The sequence below is a fragment of the Rutidosis leptorrhynchoides genome, chromosome 11, assembly GCF_046630445.1.
Source record: "Rutidosis leptorrhynchoides isolate AG116_Rl617_1_P2 chromosome 11, CSIRO_AGI_Rlap_v1, whole genome shotgun sequence".
NCBI classification, from domain to species: Eukaryota; Viridiplantae; Streptophyta; class Magnoliopsida; order Asterales; family Asteraceae; genus Rutidosis; species Rutidosis leptorrhynchoides.
Genome location: NC_092343.1, coordinates 357,851,830 through 357,873,644, shown reverse-complemented (window position 1 = coordinate 357,873,644; position 21,815 = coordinate 357,851,830). Strand labels below are relative to the sequence as shown.

The following is a 21,815-nucleotide window of genomic DNA, read 5'->3' as shown; positions in this document are numbered from 1 at the left end:
ATAAATCATACATAGTGATATAGGATCCATTTCTTATCTACATCACCCTTTTATTTCTTTTGGTTCCTTGTCCTTAATCCGGTTACCAAGGAATCAAAACACAAGTATGTACAAAAGAATTAGTTACAAACTTCTATTTTACTTTTGAATTGTTTTTCCATTTAACAAGATTCCTTGTCTTCCACTAAATTGATTATTTTCTTCCTTGCACTATCACTAACACTATAATATTCATACATAGGCTCATATGATTACACAAGCACGAAATCACAATCATAAATAGTTCTTGATCTTTACTTTTACTACATTGAACCAAAGACCCAAGAAAAAAAAAACAACCAACACTAACCTCCATTTCCTCCCTCATCTCTCATCATCTCACCCGGGAACTACCACAACCATCGAACAATCATCCAAACATCATAACCTCGTCATTATCAAACCATTACTGCAGCTCGATCCATCCTCCTATTTTCTTTATAGTTTCTTTCTCGACAAACAGCAATCAAAACCAGACTAAATGGGGGCTGCTGTTGCTTCTAATTTGCAGCCTAAAACCGCCCCTCGAAACCATCTTGAAACCACCTCGAACCACAATCTTTTGATCACCAAACCATCACCTAAACCACCAAGTACGTGAGATAGATAATCTGCTGCTATCGCTATAAACAATTTCCCAAACCCAATTCAAACTGTTGCAGCCACTACAATACCTTTCTGTTTTCAGTTTTGATCAAACCATGATCACCTTCTATCATCAAATTAAAACCACCACTACCACCATGAACCCTCACCAAACACCACACCACAGTACACCAATTGCAAGGAACCCACTAGATCCCTTCTGTTTATGTCAATGCAAACAACCTTCACCACCATCCTTCTCAACTTAACCACACTGAATACTGTTACACTTGTACTCCATCTTTATGTTTTAATTCGAGAATCCAATATGACTGCAACCATAAATTCCTGGTGAAATAAATATTGTTGCTGCTACCATCATTCAGACTCCTGTATAACCTGCAACATCAACGAAAAACATTCCAACTATTGTGGTACGTTTCTACTTCTAATTGGAACAAAACATCAAAACACCCTTTTCCCTAACACATATACCTATTATTAATAACAAGAACAAACAAGAAATAAATTATCACAGTCACCTCTAATTTATAACAAAATATTACTACTCATTTTTAATCTTGATAGAATGAGGAAAAATCGAGCCCTTTGGTGTTAATACACTAAATCAAAACCCATCAGAAACACAATCGTTCATGTTTTATATATAAGAGAAATAAAAATAAAAATAAAGATATATACATTTACATAATATATATATGTATAGATATATATAGTGTGTTGATGAATTAAGAAAATATAAATGAATTAATCACCTATTTGATCAATTAATACCAGTTACTTGATCGATTGAAGAAGAGTGATGAAGAACGATGGTGAAGAAGATCGATGATGAAGTTGAACAAGGATGATGGTGAATCAATTGATCTGCTATTTAGGGACGATTACCGTTCGATTTATCTGTTGATGATGATGATGATTGATGAGTGATTGTGCGATGGTGATGCCATTTTTTTCTTTCTTTCTGCGTTTGCTCTGGCTCTGCCATTCTCGATCTGTTTTGGGGAACAAACAAACGCATATACCTTTTATTAGGTATAACTCGTAATTATAATTATTATTACATTTATTATTATTATTATTATTATTATTATTATTATTATTATTATTATTATTATTATTATTATTATTATTATTATTATTATTAATATTATTATTATTACTAAATTAAGTATTATTATAAAGATTATCAATTATTATTAGTAGTAGGATTATAATTACAATTATCGAAGTTATCATTTTTTTTATATTAAACTATAAATTTTATTAAAACTTAACATTTTTAGTAAAGTTATTATCTTTATTAAAATTATCATTTTTATTTATTTATATTATTATTATTATTATTATTACTACTACTATTATTACTATCATTATTATTAATAATATTCTTATTATTAACATTATAACAAATAAACCCTAATTATATAAAAATATACTTAATACGTATAACATAACTCTTTTGGTATTTTTATAATAAACAATAATTATCTATCTAAAGTAAATATATCTAATTAAATTATTAAGGAACCTACAAATTATTAAATATAATAATTATATCACTAAGAATAATACATAAATATGTTCGATTTCAATTATGTGTGTTAATATATATAAAAATGATATAGGTTCGTGAATTCGAGGCCAACCCTGCATTGTTCAATGTCGTCATATGTATTTTTACTACAAAATACAGTATTGTGAGTTTCATTTGATCCCTTTTACTCTTTACATTTTTGGGCTGAGAATACATGCAAATGCTTTATTTACTGTTTTATAATATTTATATACTTGAGTTTCATTATTCCCTTTTTAAATGCTTTTGCAATATATATTTTTGGGACTGAGAATACATGCGCTGCTTTTATAAATGCTTTACGAAATAGACACAAGTGATCGAAACTACATTCTATGGTTGGATTATCAAATCGAATATCACCCTATATAGTCTGGTAATCTAAGAATTAGGGAACAGAAACCCTAATTGACGCGAACTCTAAAGATAGATCTATCGAGCCCAACAAGCCCCATCCAAAGTACCGGATGCTTTAGTACTTCAAAATTTATATCATGTCCGAAGGAGGATCCCGGAATGATGGGGATATTCTTATATGCATATTGTGAATGTCGGTTACCAGGTGTTCAATCCATATGAATGATATTTTTGTCTCTATGCATGGGACGTATGATTATGAGAAATGGAAGTATGAAATCTTGTGGTCTATTAAAATTATGAAATGATTCTTTATGATAAACTAATGAACTCACCAACCTTTTGGTTGACACTTTAAAGCATGTTTATTCTCAGGTACGAAAGAAATCTTCCGCTGTGCATTTGCTCATATTAGAGATATTACTTGGAGTCATTCATGACATATTTCAAAAGATGCTGCATTCGAGTCGTTGAGTTCATCAAGATTATTATTAAGTCAATTATATTTGGATATATTATGAAATGCTTTACATGCCTGTCAACTGTCGATGTAACGAAAATTTGTCTTTTAAAAACGAATGCAATGTTTGTAAAATTTATCATATAGAGGTCAATTACCTCGCGATGTAATCAACTGTTGTGAATCGTTTGTAATCGATATGGACTTCGTCCGGATGGATTAGGACGGGTCTCTACATGAACCCTTCCATCTAGTGAACCCTTCCATCTAGTCTCTTGTACACACACTATGTCCACCTTACACTCAAGGAAGAGCTTCGCAAGCTCATACCGTTTGCCTGACAAAGTTCCTATATTCCAACTACCCACTCTAATCCTACCCGGTATAGCAACCCTATTACTCTCTCTAACCCCTCTAGTCCTACCCGCCCCTAAGCTAGGAGGACATGACCTCAAGTAATCATAACTACTCATAATGTCTATATTAACCTATACTAGCTTTTAAGAGCCCGTGCGTTGCACGGCGACTCTTAATCAGCTTCCATATATTATAAAAGTCGTACATCAAAGTTATGAATGCAATGTAATCATAGTCCAAGAGCTAATGTTTTACCATTATATTTATATCTATCAAAGAAATATTGTACATTGAGAGCAAATGAGGGAAAAGAAATAACCATGTTCTTCAATATAGACAAACAACACAACCATATGTGATAAAAGTAATTCAATGTAAGTAGCAAACTGCAAATATACAATTAAATAAAAGATAAAAAAAATAATGAAAATGGTTGATGAATGGTGAACATACTTTTTATTACAACTGAACGAATATTTGTATGCATAGATTGATACCATAACACCATATTTCATTTCAACTGAACGAATATTTGTATGCATAGATTGATACCATAACACCATATTTCATTTCGAGGTATGCCGACAACAAACTTCAATGGAAGCAAAACTCATATCGATTACACGGTTATCATTAAAACTATGGCGAACACCCGCCCATTTTGGCACCTTGAAAGAAGATAAAAGATGGTGTAAAAATATATGAGAGGCATATGTAAAAGTTGAATGGAGAATTTACATGGATTCTTTTTGCACCTCACTAAAATAATACTTGTAAAAATCAATTTTAAGCATCGTATTAAGATGAGAAACTTACAATTGAATATGATGTCTCAAGTCATACCCTATATCCAAACAACATAAGGTTGCAGTGTGACCATCGCCCGTTGCATGTAAATTTGCAGTGAACTCTTGTCAGCAATCAAGTCATACCTAATGTTTTACTATTATATATATCATTAATCTTTAACAACAGATAATAAAGGTGAATGAATTCAAGAAGAATCTCTATAAGAAAATTTTAAGATGGCAAAAAGTATTCACCCATTCAAGATCTTATAACCAACTTGAAGGATTTTTAAATTCTACTCGTAAACCAATATGATAAAGAAACTATTTACATTTGTATTTAATAATTGCTTGCTATGAAATTAACACTTTTAAAGAAATTACCATGTGTCAAATAATTGTGTCCTATTGGACATGATCGATCCAATTGATTAAAGAATCCATAACATCTATAAAGGGTATTCTTTAATCCTCCAACTCACTGAAACTAACGCTGGTTGGATCCAAAAGCTTCTAACGCATCAAAATTCAAACATTACATAATTTGGAAACATATATTTTGCGGGTCTGGCCGGCGTTGACCGAGTTATTGGCCAATTTCTCGTTTGCTCCATTATGTCGATTTCCCGCCGAGTAGTCGGCCGAGTTTTGAAACACTGAATGCATTCAATAACAAAATAGGCAATAATATCGAAAAAATAAGGAGTATTACCTCATTGTTGGTCAGCATCCAACCATTGCCTTTATTAAGCTTCTCTACCTGATTTCATAAACCACATCATCAATTAACATACTAATTTTCAAACAAATACTTATAAAAATCAACACAAATCAAAAATAACAACAATGTTACTATCGCAAGTTCAAATTATTCTTATTTTGTCAAAAACATAAATAACCGTAAATAATCTATACACAACTCAGTTACACTACATAAAAACCCTAGGGTACTTACATTTTTGGTATAGACCGAGTCATCTTTAACCAAATCCATCACCAATTCAGTCATCATTAAATATAGAACACAATGGCTGTTTAGCACCTTCCTGACTCACAACACCATTATATCCTTTCCATTAATCAGATCCTCATTGTTCCGAAAAAGAACAGCCTAATAATTGTTCCCTATAATAGTTGAAAGGTGTGATAAGATCGAATTGTAAAACAAAAATACCTGTGTGGATGTACCGTTCGATGCATATAACTGTTTTTTCAAACAACTTACTAAAGCATCGCCTCCACGGAATCAGATTTCAGTGCATATACGTTTTGTGTTAAGGAACAGTTTTGTGTAAACCCATATTGACCATACAATAAATTGCCCATTTGCAGCCTTATCCAAGCCGCCCACGATATTGCCTGCATCTAGAACCAAAAAATTAGATTTCAGTGCAAATATATAGTTTTTGTGAAGACGCTATTTTGTGGTAACCCATCTACATAAACAAATACAGAAAGAATAATAATAAAAAAAAAAGTTAACTTGTAGGCCACCAAAATCTAAACTTTATACATTCCATAAACCTAGCTTCTATTAAATTCCATTAGTTCATGGTTCTTCATCATTTAAAGCAATGAATATTAGAGTAATTGCAACAATATAACATAGCTTACAAATATAGCACTTCCACAATATAAAATTCAAAAACAATTTATAAAAACTGATTGAGAAACGGTGAAATCACATGATTGGATGTAAACATGGGTCAATTTTTTAGATTGAGCAACGTGCCTATGATAAAATAGTAACTATGAATTCGCTGTAAACTGTCAAATTAGTGTAATCAAAAATATAAATCACATAAAACAAATGTATAATTAGTTATACAATAATGAAAACGAATTGAAAGATTAATTTACCTATGGATGTTGAAAGGAAATTATGAATAATAGGTATTGAATACACATAATTTAATGAAAACGATAGGTGTTAACAATTGATTTAAGATATGAATCCGATGAATGTTGGGTGGTTACCGGAACAACGACGCCTTCTCGAAATTAGGGTTTTAACGCTAGGAGGGTGGTACGAATAATTACAAATTCATAAAACACGTAAATATAATACGAATCGATGAAATGTACAAAAACGAATGTTACCAGAAAAGATGATTTTTAGATGTCGACCGATGTAGTGTTAATAGACTAAACTCTGGGTGGGTCAGATTATCCGGCGAACTTTCGTTCATCGGACCGATGAGATTCATCCAGCAGCGGTAGTAATACGATTAATAGGTACCGTTATGCTTGAAAAAATGTATGGAATAATACTATAACATTTTCGTTTCATTTCGTCGTCAAAGGAGCATAGATATGGCCGGAGTATGAAGAATGGTTTGATTCGTTTTTTTGAACGTGAGAGAAAAGAAGAGTGGGTGATGAGAGAGAAGGTGGATGAAATATGAGCGGTTTTTCTATTGGCTTTTTTTTTTTTTTAGGTGGGCACGTGTTTGATACATGGGACAAAAGTAATTAGAAAGTAGGGAGTAGTATTGTGACACTTGTCAGTTGGAGAGTGAAGGGACGGGCTTCTGACACATTGGCAGGAGATGTCACGCTTTATGTGATGTAGGGGATTGTAGTACCTAGTATGCAACCGATAGCGATGTTAAAGCTTTGAAAGTACCTTGATTTTAAATATGAGACTTTGAGATAGAGAAAGGCACTTAGATGAATGTGACCCCTCACCTAACTTATATGGGTGGGGTTGAAAATTTGCAAGGATTCGCTAGATGATACTTATTGTTTAGTAGGCCTTTAAGTAACCGGGCTCCTACTTTGTTTTAATTTGGGCCGTATAGATGTTATTTTTAGAAGCCCTATTAGTAGGTTGTAAATGGGATCAAAATTACATGTTTGTATCAAGGAATGAATGTGGTTAACGTGTGTGTATTTACAATTGTAAATACTTATTTAGATGATAGATTAATTATAGGTGACTCTAATTTAGGTTAAATTTGGGTTAATTTTAAGTATAGTTAATTACGTGTGTGTATTTACAATTGTAAATACTTTTTTAAAATGACAGCTTAAATTGAGGAGAATCTAATTTTAGCATTCGTATAAATTTAGATTAGTCTGAAGTTTTTTTATAAATTGGATGTGCTTTAAAATAAATAGGTTAGATCATATGAAACAACTACTTTCAAATTTTGATGAAGCTATAATGTAACAGACTTGATATGTTGAAAATATAACCTGATGAAAGTTTTTATAGGTAGATCAGATTGTTCAACAAAATATGATAGTGTATTAATCAACTTGAGATGATAAAAATCATGCACTTATAATAAAAGTAAAATAAGATATGATCATCCCAAATTATTTCACTGATAAAAACGATAAGGTTCGAACGACAAACATAACAAAGTAACCAAGAAATAGTTCAATAATTAAGAAAGACATAAATCTCAAACGCAATGTGGATGATCAATCGTTTGAATGAGAGGACTAATCGTCACCAAGGTTTATCTTCTTCGGTCTGGTTGACGACGACTTAACAGACAGTGGGCTCTCCTTTGGTTCTTGCTTAATCTGTTTTTTCGGAGGGGTGTAGCCCGTGCTGCTTGCAAGGTCCACCGAGTGTTTATCCTTGTTGTACATGCTTGAAGAACCATACTGCAATGCATAAGCAAATTAAATGGTTAATGTCATTTAACGTACATTGTCAAGTTGATGCTAATTTGGCAATATTATTTAGTCAATCTTCATAAAAAAGAATCCAGTAATAGGTCAACGTACGTTTGTGGAAACTGACAGTTCAGAAGTATCAGCTTCGAGCTTCATCTGTTTGATTTTAGTCCTATCAAGCTGTTGTTGAAAAAAGGTCAGATAATAATAATTAGTATATAAAAGTGAAGGATATGGATTGTAGTTTTGTTTCTAAATAGTCTTAAACCTAAATAAATGGTATGGTTATTGATATTTTACCTTGAACTGTTCACGGAATTTCTCTACAAAAACTTCATCAGTGGATGCCTCTTTCACCGTGTAGTTAGATTGTGAGAACTTTTTATTGTATTCATTTATTTCCACCTTGAACAACATTGTGTTACCAACTAATGTCTCCAATTCCACGGGTTGATCATCGTCTTCGGGTAAAGACTTTTTATCTCATATGCGGATTTAGAAACATATTTCTTGACAAGAGATTCAAACAGTGTGAATGTTGCTATCCCCGTGTCATCTGCTACACGAACACTAACCTTGAACCTATGGAATGTGTGATTGTGGTTAGCCAAGGGCATGTAAAAATATATGATTTTATTTTAAATTGGTACATAAAGTCAGTGAAAAAACGTAGATGCATAACACACACCTTAGAGCAACTTGTGGATTTTTACCACAGTCTTTGCAACTACGCTTCAATAACAGCTGTTGGTCGATGTCAAGTGTTAGATCAACCTCCTTAGTAGTTGGTGGTGCTTTCTTGTGACACTTCTTACATGCAATGTATGACCACGATTCGTCCGGTTCAATGGCAATAATCTCTGCTTCAACAACAAAAATACCCGCCTACAAAGTAATTTGTGAATTAATAATTTATGTTCACAAGACACATCGTACTACGAAAATTGTATAGTGGAACATATAAGTAAATCAGAGCAGATATGAAATTAAAAAGGAGAGAGTATACAATATTTATTGACAAATCACCACATCCAACACAAATAACGTGCTCAAAAAACTCTTCCAATGTTTTCCCTTTTGGTGTCAACGAAGGTGTAAATGATGGCGCCAATGATGACTCAGAATCATTATCTTTGTGTAACTCCATGTACCTTAATCAGTAGTGTCAGTACATATTAGAATAATGTTTGTACAGTGTTTATAGTTTCAATTACTTATATTTACTGATTTTCATAGTATTACTAACCTTTTCCTGAATTCATTCATAACAGGTATGTCGCTATCTATAAATACTCTCGTATGAGTCCAGTCTGTACCCACAGTAAGCTGACCTGCAGTTTGAATTTTACACAAGTAGGAAAATAGTTTTAATTAGATTAGATGGTTATGTGATTTTATTAATTTTTTATTTTCTTTAAAAAAAAAATACACAAATAGTGGTGATACGTTGGTATTTCTGTGTGCGACCAAATTGAATGACCAAGATGACACATTGAGTATCTGCAACAGTTTTCATGTATGCCAAAAAGTCTACCATATATTTGGCAAATAGGGTGCATAAGACAATTGAGCCGCTACATCAATAAAAAAAAATGTATACGTAATAAATAAATGATAGCAAATATAATGTGTAAAATGGTTCTGCTTTGTAAAAAGTAAAATATTATTATGATAAAATTTGTGGGTTACTCTAAATCCTTTAGCTCGAGGTTGATGTATTTAGACTTATCTTCACTGCCACTACCATAGGACTTTGGTTCCCGGTCATAGAAATTCACTCTACCGATCACATCTGTCATGGTTAAAAGAAATATAATTATAAATATATATTCTCAACATAATTTTAGGTCGTATACAGATTACATTTGTAAAGAATAGAAGTAAAAATCAGGGTGTTGACAGTACCTGCAGTGTGTTTTTCTGGTAGTTGACAGTTGATTAGTTCCAGAAATGGAATGAATTTGAAACCATTACTTCCAGTCCATTGCGTGGAAGGAACTGGCACAATTGTGGTTTTGTTTATAAAAATGAGTTTGCAATCGTGTGTCCAGTGATTAAGTTTGGACATCTGGCTGTTTAGCTTTAATGTTCCAACATTTTGAACCACATATATATTTTGCTCGTGCAATAGTTCCTCATATTTTTTCTTATGAGCATTTTTCAGAATAAGACCAATGCGATCACCCTGGAATTTATGTAATAGGGTAATGTTACAAAGTATTTTCGAAAAAGTAAATAAAGTATACAATTATTATGTGTATGAAACCTGTAAGAATGTAAAAGTGAAATTGATGATATGAGACATTATTAATTTCTTAATAGTTAGAAATAACCTGCTCATCAGATGCTATAACATCAAGAAAAGGCAAGCCCTTGTCAAGATTTTGTCTTGACAATGTTTCAATACTGAGTATCTTCAAACGCGTGGAAACAGATGGACTCCTAGCAGTGATTGCACCTATGCACAGCAATTTCGATTCCATTGATGTCACAAGTTAGTAGTGATTAAAAGGTAATTTTAGTTATTGAAAACTGAATTGAAAAATAGGAGATGTGTTTCTGAGATGAGCAATAGGAAGTTATATAGACGTGTGAATGCAGTTTAATTTGGAGGTTGATATGATGGTATACTACAATTTAGGAAACGGTTCCATGTTTCACGATGATTCAAATTTTATCCAAAAATAGGTTATAGAAACATATTTTTTTTTTTCTATTTTTTTAAAAAAAATTGGTAATTTTGACATTAAATTACAATATTGTCGTATGAAAGGAAAAAACAAAAAAACTCAGTTACATTTACATTAAGATAATTTTGTATTTAAACAAATAGTAATTTTAGAATGGTTGGTAATTTGACCCGAAATCAACGCAACAGATAATAATTATGAGATCAATTTGAATAATTTAACTTAGAAATTATTAAGTTTTTAAAAATGAGTTGGGATTTTGATCCGATAAAAACGTTCTGAAAATTGATCAACATAATTGAGTGCGGATATATTTCAAGAGATTTTTTTGGGTATTAATTTTATCTTAGAATTTTAAAATTAAATTTAACATTTATACTTATAAAAACATAGATGAATGGATAAAATTAATCTGACGAAAATTCAAAATATGTGGAATGATAATCTAGATAATCATTGAAGAATGGCATACCTGAGATTCAATTTAATTGTTCAATTTCAATTGATGGCATATTAATCGACGCAAGCGTGGAAGAAAGCGTAAATTTGATGGACATATACCATTAGTGAATCAGTCGTTATTCAAATCCTGCGTATGAGTGAATTAGGGTTCATGCGTATTTAGGATTAAATCTGAGTACAGAACAGGATAGGACCAATTGTGAAACGTTTGTGAAAAGGATAATTCGTTTGTATACGAAATTGACAGGGTAGTAATTATATATAGATCTGTAATGGAGTAAATATGTAGGTATGAAAAAAAAGGTAAACATGTGAATTGAAGATATGCATCTGGTGTTTGAATGAGAGGAGAGAAGGAGAGAAGATGAAGACGAATAGGTGTGTGTTCTGTGTTTTGGCAAATGTATGGAACACGTTTTCCTTTTTTTTTTGTTGTTGCCAGAATTAAAAAAAAACAGAAAATTGTGAGGTATGCCACGTGTATGATAGGTAGGTGAGGATAGTAGGTAGTGACATGTAGGATTGATAGGCATGCTTTATGTGAGGTAGGGGATACAAAATAAAGTGAGTTAATTTGACTTCTCTTTTAATAAGAGGAGGAAGAGGAGGGAGGAAAAAAAAATAAACACAGCCGAGCTAAAACGTCTAATAGCATATTCCGAAATTAATTCATAGCAGTTTCCTGACGTCACCTCATTTTCCCCAATTTTATCCCCAAATTCAACCCTAATTTCATTTCTCCACCTCCAATTTCAAATCAGGTAAACACAAAATCAAAATTCAATCAACGATGGTGATGAACAGTCCGTTAGTGGTTGCTGTAGCCAATATCTCCGCTGAATTATGTCAATACATAGCTTGTAATCCTGAACGATTAAGCAGCGAACAAGTTTTAAATCTTATTTTCTGCTTTCCGTTTCAACAATTTCGTCGATTCGCACTTTGTTTATGGACGTTTTTCTGTTGATATCAATTTCTATTCTTCATCATCATCTTCATCTTCGTTTTCGTCTGATGATGATTCGCACTCGGATTGATTGATTGATCGATTGATGAATTTGTTTAGTTATATGTAATGTGATGTTTATTCAGTGTATAACTTATTTGAATTCTATTTAGTTGTTAATGATAACTTAGTTATTTAAATTGATTGATTGTATTATTACTTTTATTTATCTTAGTTTCTGTTACTATAATCAAAATTGTTTCAATTTGAATCTTCAGAATTGGTATTGAATTATTGTGTATGCAGCGTTTATGTTGAAATTGCTTTGAGTTTGCAAAATTTACGCTGAAATTGCTTTGAAACTGCAGAATTTAGGTTTAAATTGCTTTGAAATTGCAAAATTGAGGTTGTATCTGCTCCGAATATGCAGAATTGAGGCCGAGTTCTCTTTGAGTTTACATAATTGACGTTGTATCTGCTGCGAATATGCAAAAATTGAGGCTGAATTTGCTTTGAAAATGCATATTTGAAGTTGTATAATTGCTTCAAATATGCAGAATTGAGGTTGTGTTTACTTTAAATCTGGTGAATTGAGATCAAGTTCCCTTTGAATGTGCATATTTTGATGTTTAATTTGTTTGGAATCTACAGAATTGAGGCTGAATATCCTTAAATTTGTAGAATTGAGTTTGAAGTTGCTTTGAATCTGTATAATTGAGGTTGAAATTGCTTTGAATCTACATAATTGAGGTTGAATTTGCTTCGAGTCTACATGGTTTCTTTCATGCTGGCTTTTAATTATAGAAACGTTTTGCTGCTTTAAACTCATGTTTATTGCAAGTTGGGAACAATGATGTTAAGTTAAAGGGATTAGTGTGTTTCCAATGACAATCCTTATTTCCTTATTTATGTATAAAAAGATGGTATAGTTTGATATTAGGTGTTAGTTATTTTTAATGTCTTAATGTATAAATAAAATTAAGAATGTTCTGATTTCTTAAAGACAATGTTTAATACATGTAATAAGCCGGAATTAAGTTACAGGTTACCAACTCTTTTTGTGAAATCTTATCGCTAAACACATTTTCTTTGATCGTGAAAAAAATAAATAATACTTCATCCGTCTCAAATCTATTGTCTCCAGACAAAAAACACATAATTTAATAAAAAGTACCTGACACGACAGTCTAGGGATGACATCGGGTCGGGTTTGGGTCAGATTTAGGTAATCCCGAACCCGAACCCGATTAAGAAACCCCTCCCCAAACCCGGTCCGAAATCCGTCGGGTCCCCATTTACTTACATACTATCGGGTTTCGGGTTTCTGGTTTTCTCACGGGTAAACGGGTATACCCGATTAGTCATTTTGTATCTATTTTTCAAAAAGTTACCAAATCAAATTATTAAAAAATAACTTAATCACTTCATGTTTATTGAAAAGTTTATAAAATACTCAAATACACAAAGTATATAAACTATTACATCTCGAAAACTTGTTGTATATTATTATTTTGAATAAAATTATACTCGTTTTCAAAACAAATAAGAGAAATCTTTCATACATTAATAATATAATACTGATACTAAAATTTTACATAAAAATTATTATTAAAATTTCTCGCGTCGGGTATACGGGTATGCGGGTCGGGTATACAGGTCGGGTAAACGGGTTTGTATTCAAAACCATACCCGAACCCGAACCCAGAAATTTTTTTGTAACCATCCTCGTACCCGGCCCATGACCCAACGGACTCGGGTCAGAACCTACCCAATTATAACGGGTTTCGGGTTTCCCCATCAGGTATGGGTCATTTTGCCATCCCTACACGGCACATGTACTTTTTTTGTTAACTTTTCAGTTTTATTCCTTACTTTTTATTTATATTTTTGTCTTATATGTATAAAGTAGAGGCACAAGAGAATTTTAACACATTATTTCTTATCATTTATGGAAGTAGATAATTAATTTGGGACATCTAAAAAAAATACTGAACAATATAATTCAGTAACATAAAACTGGAATTGTTTCTCAACAACAAAACTAGGTTAAAAACTCGAATAAGATTATATACTCGTATATACCAGTAACAAAAACCATCGACCAAAACATCATACCCTACCTACTATATACATACAAAAAGGCTGTCATAAAATATCCAACCATGATACTTTTCTCATATCATTTGGAGGGTAAAGAGGAGGGGATTTTACTGGGCCGTGCCTTTAGATTGGTTTCAAGGTTTCCTCCCGGGCAGCGATGGAGGCGGTGTTATTATCGCTGTATCGGCATAGTCGAAACGGGAGATGATCGTAACGGGTGATATGATCGTAACGGGTGGTTTAGTCCCCCTAAGTATCGCTGTTCAAAAAAATAAAAATAAAAATAAAAATTAATCAAATATAGCCTACCAAAGGAAGTGTGATTCTGGTGTGCAGCTTCTTTGACTTAACGAAACTTTGATTCTCTTGAACACCAATAATTTAATTATTAATTAATTTGATATATTTTTAATTAATAAAAAAGCCAAATTGTAGTTGTTGCTTCATTAAATAACCTCCTTTTTCTTTGTCCTTTCAACACCGATCGCCACCGTCTTCCGCCATGGCTTCAACCAATCCGGTAACACTTTTGTATTCCAATTCCTTTACAATTAATAATAAAGATACAATCTTTTTATATCTGTGTATTTAGGTCTTAATCGTCTTGTTAATTTTCTACATGTTTACTCTTTAGAATTAAAAAATAGCAACTTTTAATCAAATCAAGAAAATGATCAAGTAATAGATAGGCCTGTTATTTATTTATTAATTATTACTGTATGATCAGTTTTTGTTTTTATATGACTTGTAATTACTAGAGTGATGCAAGTAATGAAGAATTTAATCTGAACAAAGCTCTTCAGGTACTTTGTTTCTTATAAAATCAGATATATTTCTACTGTATTTATTGTGTGTAAATTCAACTGTATTAATTAAAGTTGCATTTGTTTTTTTTTTTTTATTGTAGCAAAAGGCTGATAGATTAATTTCTATTGAGGAAGTCAAAACTATCTTTTATCATAGCATTCGTGGCACGCTTTCGACTTTCTCTCAGGTTCATATTCAGTTCCTTTTTCTAGTATTATAATTTTAGGATTAAATCCCTCGTAACACAATGTTTTTTATTCGAAAATGTCATTTTTTCGTTTCTTGAAGCATAATATTAATGTACTGGATGATGCATAAAATATGATAGTTTCGTTGAGTTTATTTAAATTCGTTTGACATATTTGACCTGCAACAATCTGTTTTCCATGAGTACTAATTTTCACCATGTTTATAATATATATATACTGGATTTAACTAAAAAATCAGAAAATCAAGATCATAATGTATATAATTCAACCGCATTTTAAATTTGTACATCATCTACTTTATCTATGTTGCAGAAGCATGAGGGTTATCCGTCTGGATCAATGGTTGATTACGCATGCGATTCCAACGGGTCGCCCATATTAGCAGTCAGTAATTTGGCAGTCCATACAAAGGTTTGTAACTACAAATGCATTTATAACAGTTACCTGATAAAAAATAATTTTCGACAATTATGATAAATTCGGGGCGTGTGGGCCCCGTTTCACTGGGGCAAAAAGCAAACCAAAGAAAAAAAATTAAAAGAATTTTTTTTGGAAAATTACTAAAATACCCATGTGTATAAATACTCTTTGCAGGGGCATAATAGTCATTAAACATAGTGCACAATTAGTATATTAGGATAATGTATAGTTTGGTGGTTTTGCAGGACCTTCGGGCTAATCCGAAATGCTCGTTACTTGTTGCTAAAGATTCAGATGATAGAACAGATTTGATTATAACACTACATGGTGATGCTATACCTGTAAGCAGTTACATAACTAAATCTGGAAAAAAAAATTGTGGTTTCTAAATTATTTTTTTTAACAGACTTGTTCATATTTTGTATGTTAATTCTATAGGTTCCTGAAACGGAGTTGGATGCTGTTCGTGAATCATATTTGGCCAAACATTCTGATGCGTTTTGGGTAAAGAATTTTCTTTTGGAGTCATTATTTACATTTTTGGTGTTTTTATAGTTTTGATAATTTTAATTTGATGCTTTTGACCTGTGTATGATGAAGGTTGACTTTGATGACTTCCAATTTTTGCGCATTGAGCCGAAAGTTGTGCACTTTGTCTCTGGCGTTGCTACAGCTTTTTTTCGTTCTGGAGGTTTTTTTATTTAAAATTTGATGTGTTAAATTAATAAAAAAATACGATTCTTGTTTTTACTTTTAATTTAATAAAAAATGTGTTCTACAGAGTTCAATGGTAAGGAGTTCAAAGAAGCAAAGGTGGATCAAATTTATCAGTTTTCTAAGCCTATAAGTGTATGGCCTCTCGTACCTTCCGAAATTCGTTATGGATTCTTGTTATTTTGGTGACATTTTCCACTCGTTCGTGGACGATTTTAGTAAGTGACTTTTTATATGTTTTTGCAGTCTCACATGAATAAAGACCATTCAAATGATACAAAACTCATAGTGCAGCATGCGACGTCAATTCCGGTATTTTATATAAGTTACTTAATATTCAACATCTTCTGGTTTTTAATAGTAAAAAAAGTTAAACAAACTCCAGGCACGATTTAAAACCCATGGAAATCTGATTCTACCATTTTTGTGGCATTGACTTTTATTTGTATTTTTTATTTATATATGTTTTATTTTTATTTTATTATTTATTTACTTATCTATTCTATTTTTTTTATCTTACTAGTATTATTATTATTTTATTTTATGTTTTTTAATATTTTTTGACCGGAGGTCCTCCAGGAAGCAATCTCTTTATCCGTCGAACAGAGAGAGGGATCTTTATCCGTCGAACAGAGAGAGGGAAGACTTTCTCTACTCTTTGGGGTGTTTCACTCGGGGTGGAGAAATGACTTCTCTTTATTCTAGGATAGAGGAAGGATTGTCTACGTCTCACCTCCCCCATACCCCACACATTGTGCGATTGGGTGTTGTTGTTGTTGTTAAACAAGCTCGAGTGTCATACTTTTGAGATAAGGGGGTCAAAAGGTTTTATCAAGTATATTCACTCATCTTAAACATTAATCAATTTGAGTTGTGTTGTTTATTCAATAGGTTAAAAGTCGTAACATCGAACAAATCAAATTGAAATATTGAGTGGGTCAAATTATGCCTGGCAAACGGGTTGGGTTGGGTCAAGACCCACACGGGTTTGGGTCAAAACGTGTCATGGGTCGAATGGGTCTTAATTTTTAAATAGGTTGAACGGGTTGGGTCCAAATGGGTTGGTTGGGTTATGTTGGGTCGAGACCCATTTTTTCTTTTAATTTTCTTTTCAAAAAAATTGTTCAATTGTTCAATTTTTATTTTTTTTTGTTTTTGAATTTTTATTTTTTTTATATTTTCCATTTTTTAATTTACTAAATTTTTTATTTTCATTTTTTTTGTTTAAATTATGTTAGTTTTTAAGTTTTTTTTATTTACTTTTTTTTTTTTTCAAAATGGGTTGGAAATGGATTTCAACAAGTCTAGATGGACCTTTTAATATATCAATGGACTAAAGATGAGTCTAAATTGAACCCATTCCCTTTGTTTTCTTGAGACCCAATGGACTCAAATTGTTGACCCAATGGACCCAATTTTTGGAGAATGGGTCTTGATTGCCAGGTATAGGTCAAATGCGTTGAAAATAGCCAAAAGGGATATTCAAATGTAATTGTCAACTACTTCTGTTAATACTTAACTTGAAAAATACTAGTTGGTTTTATAAACACCAATCATCAAACACTTATATCCCTTAGGGCTCGGTTTAGCAAAATCCATTAATTAATGTTTTGAGAGTATACTTTATGTGATCATATTTAATACACTCATTATTTATCAAACTAAAAGATTGACATGAAGTTTTGGGCTGTCAACTTGGTGCAACTAACTTTTATCGGTATTAAATATTACCTATAATAAATCCAAATAAGGAAAACCTTGCGGGGTTTATATCTTCACAATAGGTCTTTGGTTCAAACCTCACTAGCAACATATCTTAAGGTTTCCATAGAAACAGTCGCACACAGTCACGTGATAACTGGGTTAGGTCGCGTACATATGAGTAAAAGTCTTGACCTCCCGGGTAGGCTGAACAACAAAAACCTTATCCGTTTACTCGATTTAAGCTCGAACAATATTTAAACAAATTGAATTCTTTGAGGAGACACCTTTCTTATTTTTCAAATACTCTCAAATTTGCAGGTGGAATCTGCGTATATGTTGGATGTTGATAGTCTTGGCTTCAATGTAAAGGTGAATAATGATTTTCGTTCATTTACGGCTCCTATTTGTTGTTGTATATTCACGCTAAAAAATTCTTATATGTTATTGTTGATTTTTACGGTAGGTTGCTTATAAAGATAACACCTATAAGTTTTGGATCCCATTCCCAAGACGTGCAGAAGAAAGAAAGTAAGCCATGAAAACATCAAACTTGTTTGTTGAGATAAACACTATGAGTCCCACACGTGGGTCCCAAGTGATATTTGAGGTTTAATCAGTCATTTTGTTGTTTTGTAGGGATGTAAAGACGCTCATAATTGAAATGCTTCAAGCTGCCAAGTCGTCCGCTAATTAATGACATGCTTAATTTACATTGTAACTTTGTGAGTAACGACTTCATCTCTTATTTTAAATGTTGCAGAAATCAGCCAACTCGGCCGAGAACTCGTGGAGTTTCAAATCGGTGCCGAGTTCTCGGGCACTGACTCGATCGGTCAACGGCTGAGTCAACTCGGTCAACGGCCAAAAAATCGGAAAATTGGTTAAAAAGCGGAAAATCAGTAGTATAAAACTCGATCAACTGAGAGTTGCGATTTTTATTTGACTTTCACTTTCAACCCCTTGTACTTACCAAACTAACCATGTACTCTATTTAAATATACACTTTTAACCCTCTATTTTAATTTATTTAATGTTTTCATTAAATATATATACATTTTATAACATATATTTTAAAATTTATAATTTATATTTAAAGTCAACGTTAGTCAGCATCAGAGTTCTCCCCCGAGAACTTCTCGAGTTGCTGACTCCTTTAAAAGTGTCTACCGAGTTCTCCCCGAGAAGCGATTTCTTCAACCTTGCTTATTTAGACATCATATGTTATATGTATAATCATTTTCGATGCACTTTCAGCCCATTCATTCTAACGCATTTTGATCCTAACTCATTTTTTACACGTAACTAACCCGTTCAACCTGACTATTTAACCACACGCACACAAAATATTAAGGATATAAATGAGAAAATTTGCGCACACAGTATATTTACATGATTTAACGGCCGCAAGCTTACATTAATCGGGCAGTGAGTTAACAACTCGAATTAACTATTTTGTTGTTGATGACGATGCAGCAGGATCATGGGAAACATCAGGATATTGAAAACAAAACGTGTGGAATTTGAATGTCTTCTTTTGTTTTTGTAAATAATGAACAAATATACAAATGACTCTTATACATTATACTTTTATTTTTCATTCTATACACCAAATGAACTAACTAAACATAACATAAATCACATGTACAACAATGATGATATCCATCATAGCTTGTACTTCTTGAAAAACAACTTATGTATAGTGTTATCAGATTTATATTGAACATAGACTGGAAAACAAAAGCGACCATTTTTTTTCATTTACAAGACGACCGGTTCTTGTAATTTATAATACTTTTTTTTTGCAGCTTTACAAAATGATTACGATTTGCATCGAGCAACAAACATATAACAATTATAATGTAAAAACTTTCTATGTGAGGCAACTAGTTATATGATAATGTTGGATATGCTCATATGTGTATATCATTCGTAACTCGGAAGGATTACTATGTGTTATTACTAGATTTCAGCTTCTAATTCGTGTTAGGATGATGTATTGAATTGATCACAGTAAATTGTTGATGAAGGTGTATGAACTTGATGAAGATGAATATGAAAATAACAAACTCATATCAGAAAGTAAAATTCATAGCCAATGGTTAAACAATGAAATTGTTTAATACACGACCTTTTTTAGCAATCAACTTGATATGACATTAAGTTGATGTCACAAGGTTAACCTATTATCTAAGCAATATGCTTGATAGTATTTAGGGAAACACACTTTAAATGTGTGTAATTATGAGCTAAGGTGACAAGCGTTAGCTAATTGTAAGTGGTAAAAAGTATTAATACGTCATACTTTTTACCTTACAAATAAGCTCTTAACCATTAAGTCTAGCCTATTTAATCAATTAATCAATCACTAATTATATATATATATATATATATATATATATATATATATATATATATATATATATATATATATATCATTATTATTATTAGGAATATTATTCCTAACACTATACATATGGATTAATTGTCATCTATCCAGTTTTTGCTTACTATTTGATCATATTCATTATCTTCGGCTTCCTGAGTCATTTTCATTTTCGGTAAAATTTAGTCACTTTGAGCAGATTGCTTTTTTCTTGCGTACTCCCCGGCTGTCTTGAACCCTTCTTTGGCCACCACAAATATTCGTCATAAACAGGATTCGAACTCGAAACCTCTTACAAAGAACTCATGGCCCCAACAACTAGGTTATCTACTGATGGTTATATATATATATATAGTTATCTACTGATGGTTATATATATATATATATATATATATATATATATATATATATATATATATATATATATATATATATATATATATATATATATATATATATATAAGTTCTATTAAAATTCTAAAATGATGATGTAATAATTACCTTATTCCTTCTATAAAAAAAAATCAAAAGAAAAAAAGAAAAATTGTAAGTGCATGTAGGTGATGTCATAAATAGAATTATTTTGCAATTAAATTAAATCTTTCTAAATTTTATAATCTTCTACAGAACACCCAATGAACAAATTTATAAATTTTAAAGCATATTGTACAATATCTATATAATAATTGTATTTTAATTTTCTAAAAATTTCAAAAGACATTTATTATTACTAATAATTATTATTAAAAATATAAATACTAAACTTTGAGCAAACTTTATTATTATTATTTATCTTTATTATAATAATTATAGTTATAATTATTAAATTATTAATATTTAAATATGAATTCTCTTTACGAAATTAATTACGTTACATATGTATGCGAAAATACATGTCTCTATATATTTTTAAAAATAACGACAAGTTTCTTAGTCGAACGGGTCATTAAAATAAATGATTTTAACATTTACATTCACTTAATACCTAAAACATGTCATTAAATTGTTTCGTTTAAACAGACCCGTGATTTCACGGGTCATTTCACTAGTATATATATATATATATATAGAGAGAGAGAGAGAGAGAGGTGAGTTCAAATGAGAACTAAGGAAAAAGAAAGAACTGCGAGAATCGATTTAAACCGTTAGATTGAACAGATGAGTGGCTGGGATTAAATGTATTATTTATCATTTTATAAATATTAAATTTACAGTAAAGAGGGTATTTCCGGAATCAAAAAAGGAACGGGGCATTCTATTAAATCAAACATAACTGTTTGTGCAGTTGAGAAAAATTAGATTAGCGGTTTCAATTTCAAACTTAAACATGATAAAACTTCCTTTTTTTAACGGATCAGCATTAAAATCTCTAATTGATAGCCTAAATATCGATTTGGAGTTGATTGTTATTGAGAAAACCCTGTAATTGGATTATATACAACTCAAATTTGTACATCTAGATCGTAAGCATTCAAAGAGTCGTCAATCAAAAGCATATAATTTCTTCATACAATTGTTCAATAATCAAGGTCCGATGTTTAATTGATAACTTTTGGTTGTATTTCTT

General features: G+C 31.5%; 2 protein-coding genes and 1 long non-coding RNA gene across 4 annotated transcripts; 1 reads left to right on the top strand and 2 right to left on the bottom strand.

The window, feature by feature from the left end:
- Window positions 1-3,709: 3,709 nt before the first annotated feature.
- On the bottom strand, window positions 3,710-4,939 carry LOC139874254 (uncharacterized). Its single transcript, XR_011767857.1, has 3 exons — window positions 4,896-4,939; window positions 4,212-4,327; window positions 3,710-4,063 (listed from the first exon to the last, which is right to left on the bottom strand). It is a non-coding gene; the product is annotated as an uncharacterized lncRNA (long non-coding RNA).
- A 2,694-nt stretch (window positions 4,940-7,633) lies between these two features.
- LOC139875874 (uncharacterized) lies at window positions 7,634-10,296 on the bottom strand. Its single transcript, XM_071863165.1, has 11 exons — window positions 10,147-10,296; window positions 9,719-9,998; window positions 9,503-9,605; window positions 9,260-9,387; window positions 9,060-9,144; window positions 8,820-8,964; window positions 8,502-8,698; window positions 8,389-8,395; window positions 8,114-8,287; window positions 7,925-7,993; window positions 7,634-7,801 (listed from the first exon to the last, which is right to left on the bottom strand). The coding sequence occupies exons 1-11, from the start codon at window positions 10,294-10,296 to the stop codon at window positions 7,634-7,636; spliced, it is 1,506 nt and encodes a 501-aa protein (XP_071719266.1).
- Window positions 10,297-14,339: 4,043 nt separating this feature from the next.
- On the top strand, window positions 14,340-19,569 carry LOC139876697 (uncharacterized). Of its 2 annotated transcripts, none has more exons than XM_071864070.1 (13): window positions 14,340-14,531; window positions 14,770-14,814; window positions 14,919-15,005; window positions 15,340-15,438; window positions 15,693-15,788; window positions 15,886-15,951; window positions 16,048-16,138; window positions 16,229-16,296; window positions 16,408-16,473; window positions 18,184-18,234; window positions 18,329-18,393; window positions 18,502-18,587; window positions 19,342-19,569. In XM_071864070.1, exons 1-12 carry the CDS (start codon window positions 14,514-14,516, stop codon window positions 18,557-18,559), a joined length of 810 nt encoding a protein of 269 aa, XP_071720171.1. In that variant the 5' UTR covers window positions 14,340-14,513; the 3' UTR covers window positions 18,560-18,587; window positions 19,342-19,569. The 2 variants fall into 2 exon arrangements, with proteins under 2 accessions (XP_071720171.1, XP_071720170.1); XM_071864069.1 differs by having other exon boundaries at window positions 14,342-14,531; window positions 19,339-19,565.
- Window positions 19,570-21,815: the final 2,246 nt, after the last annotated feature.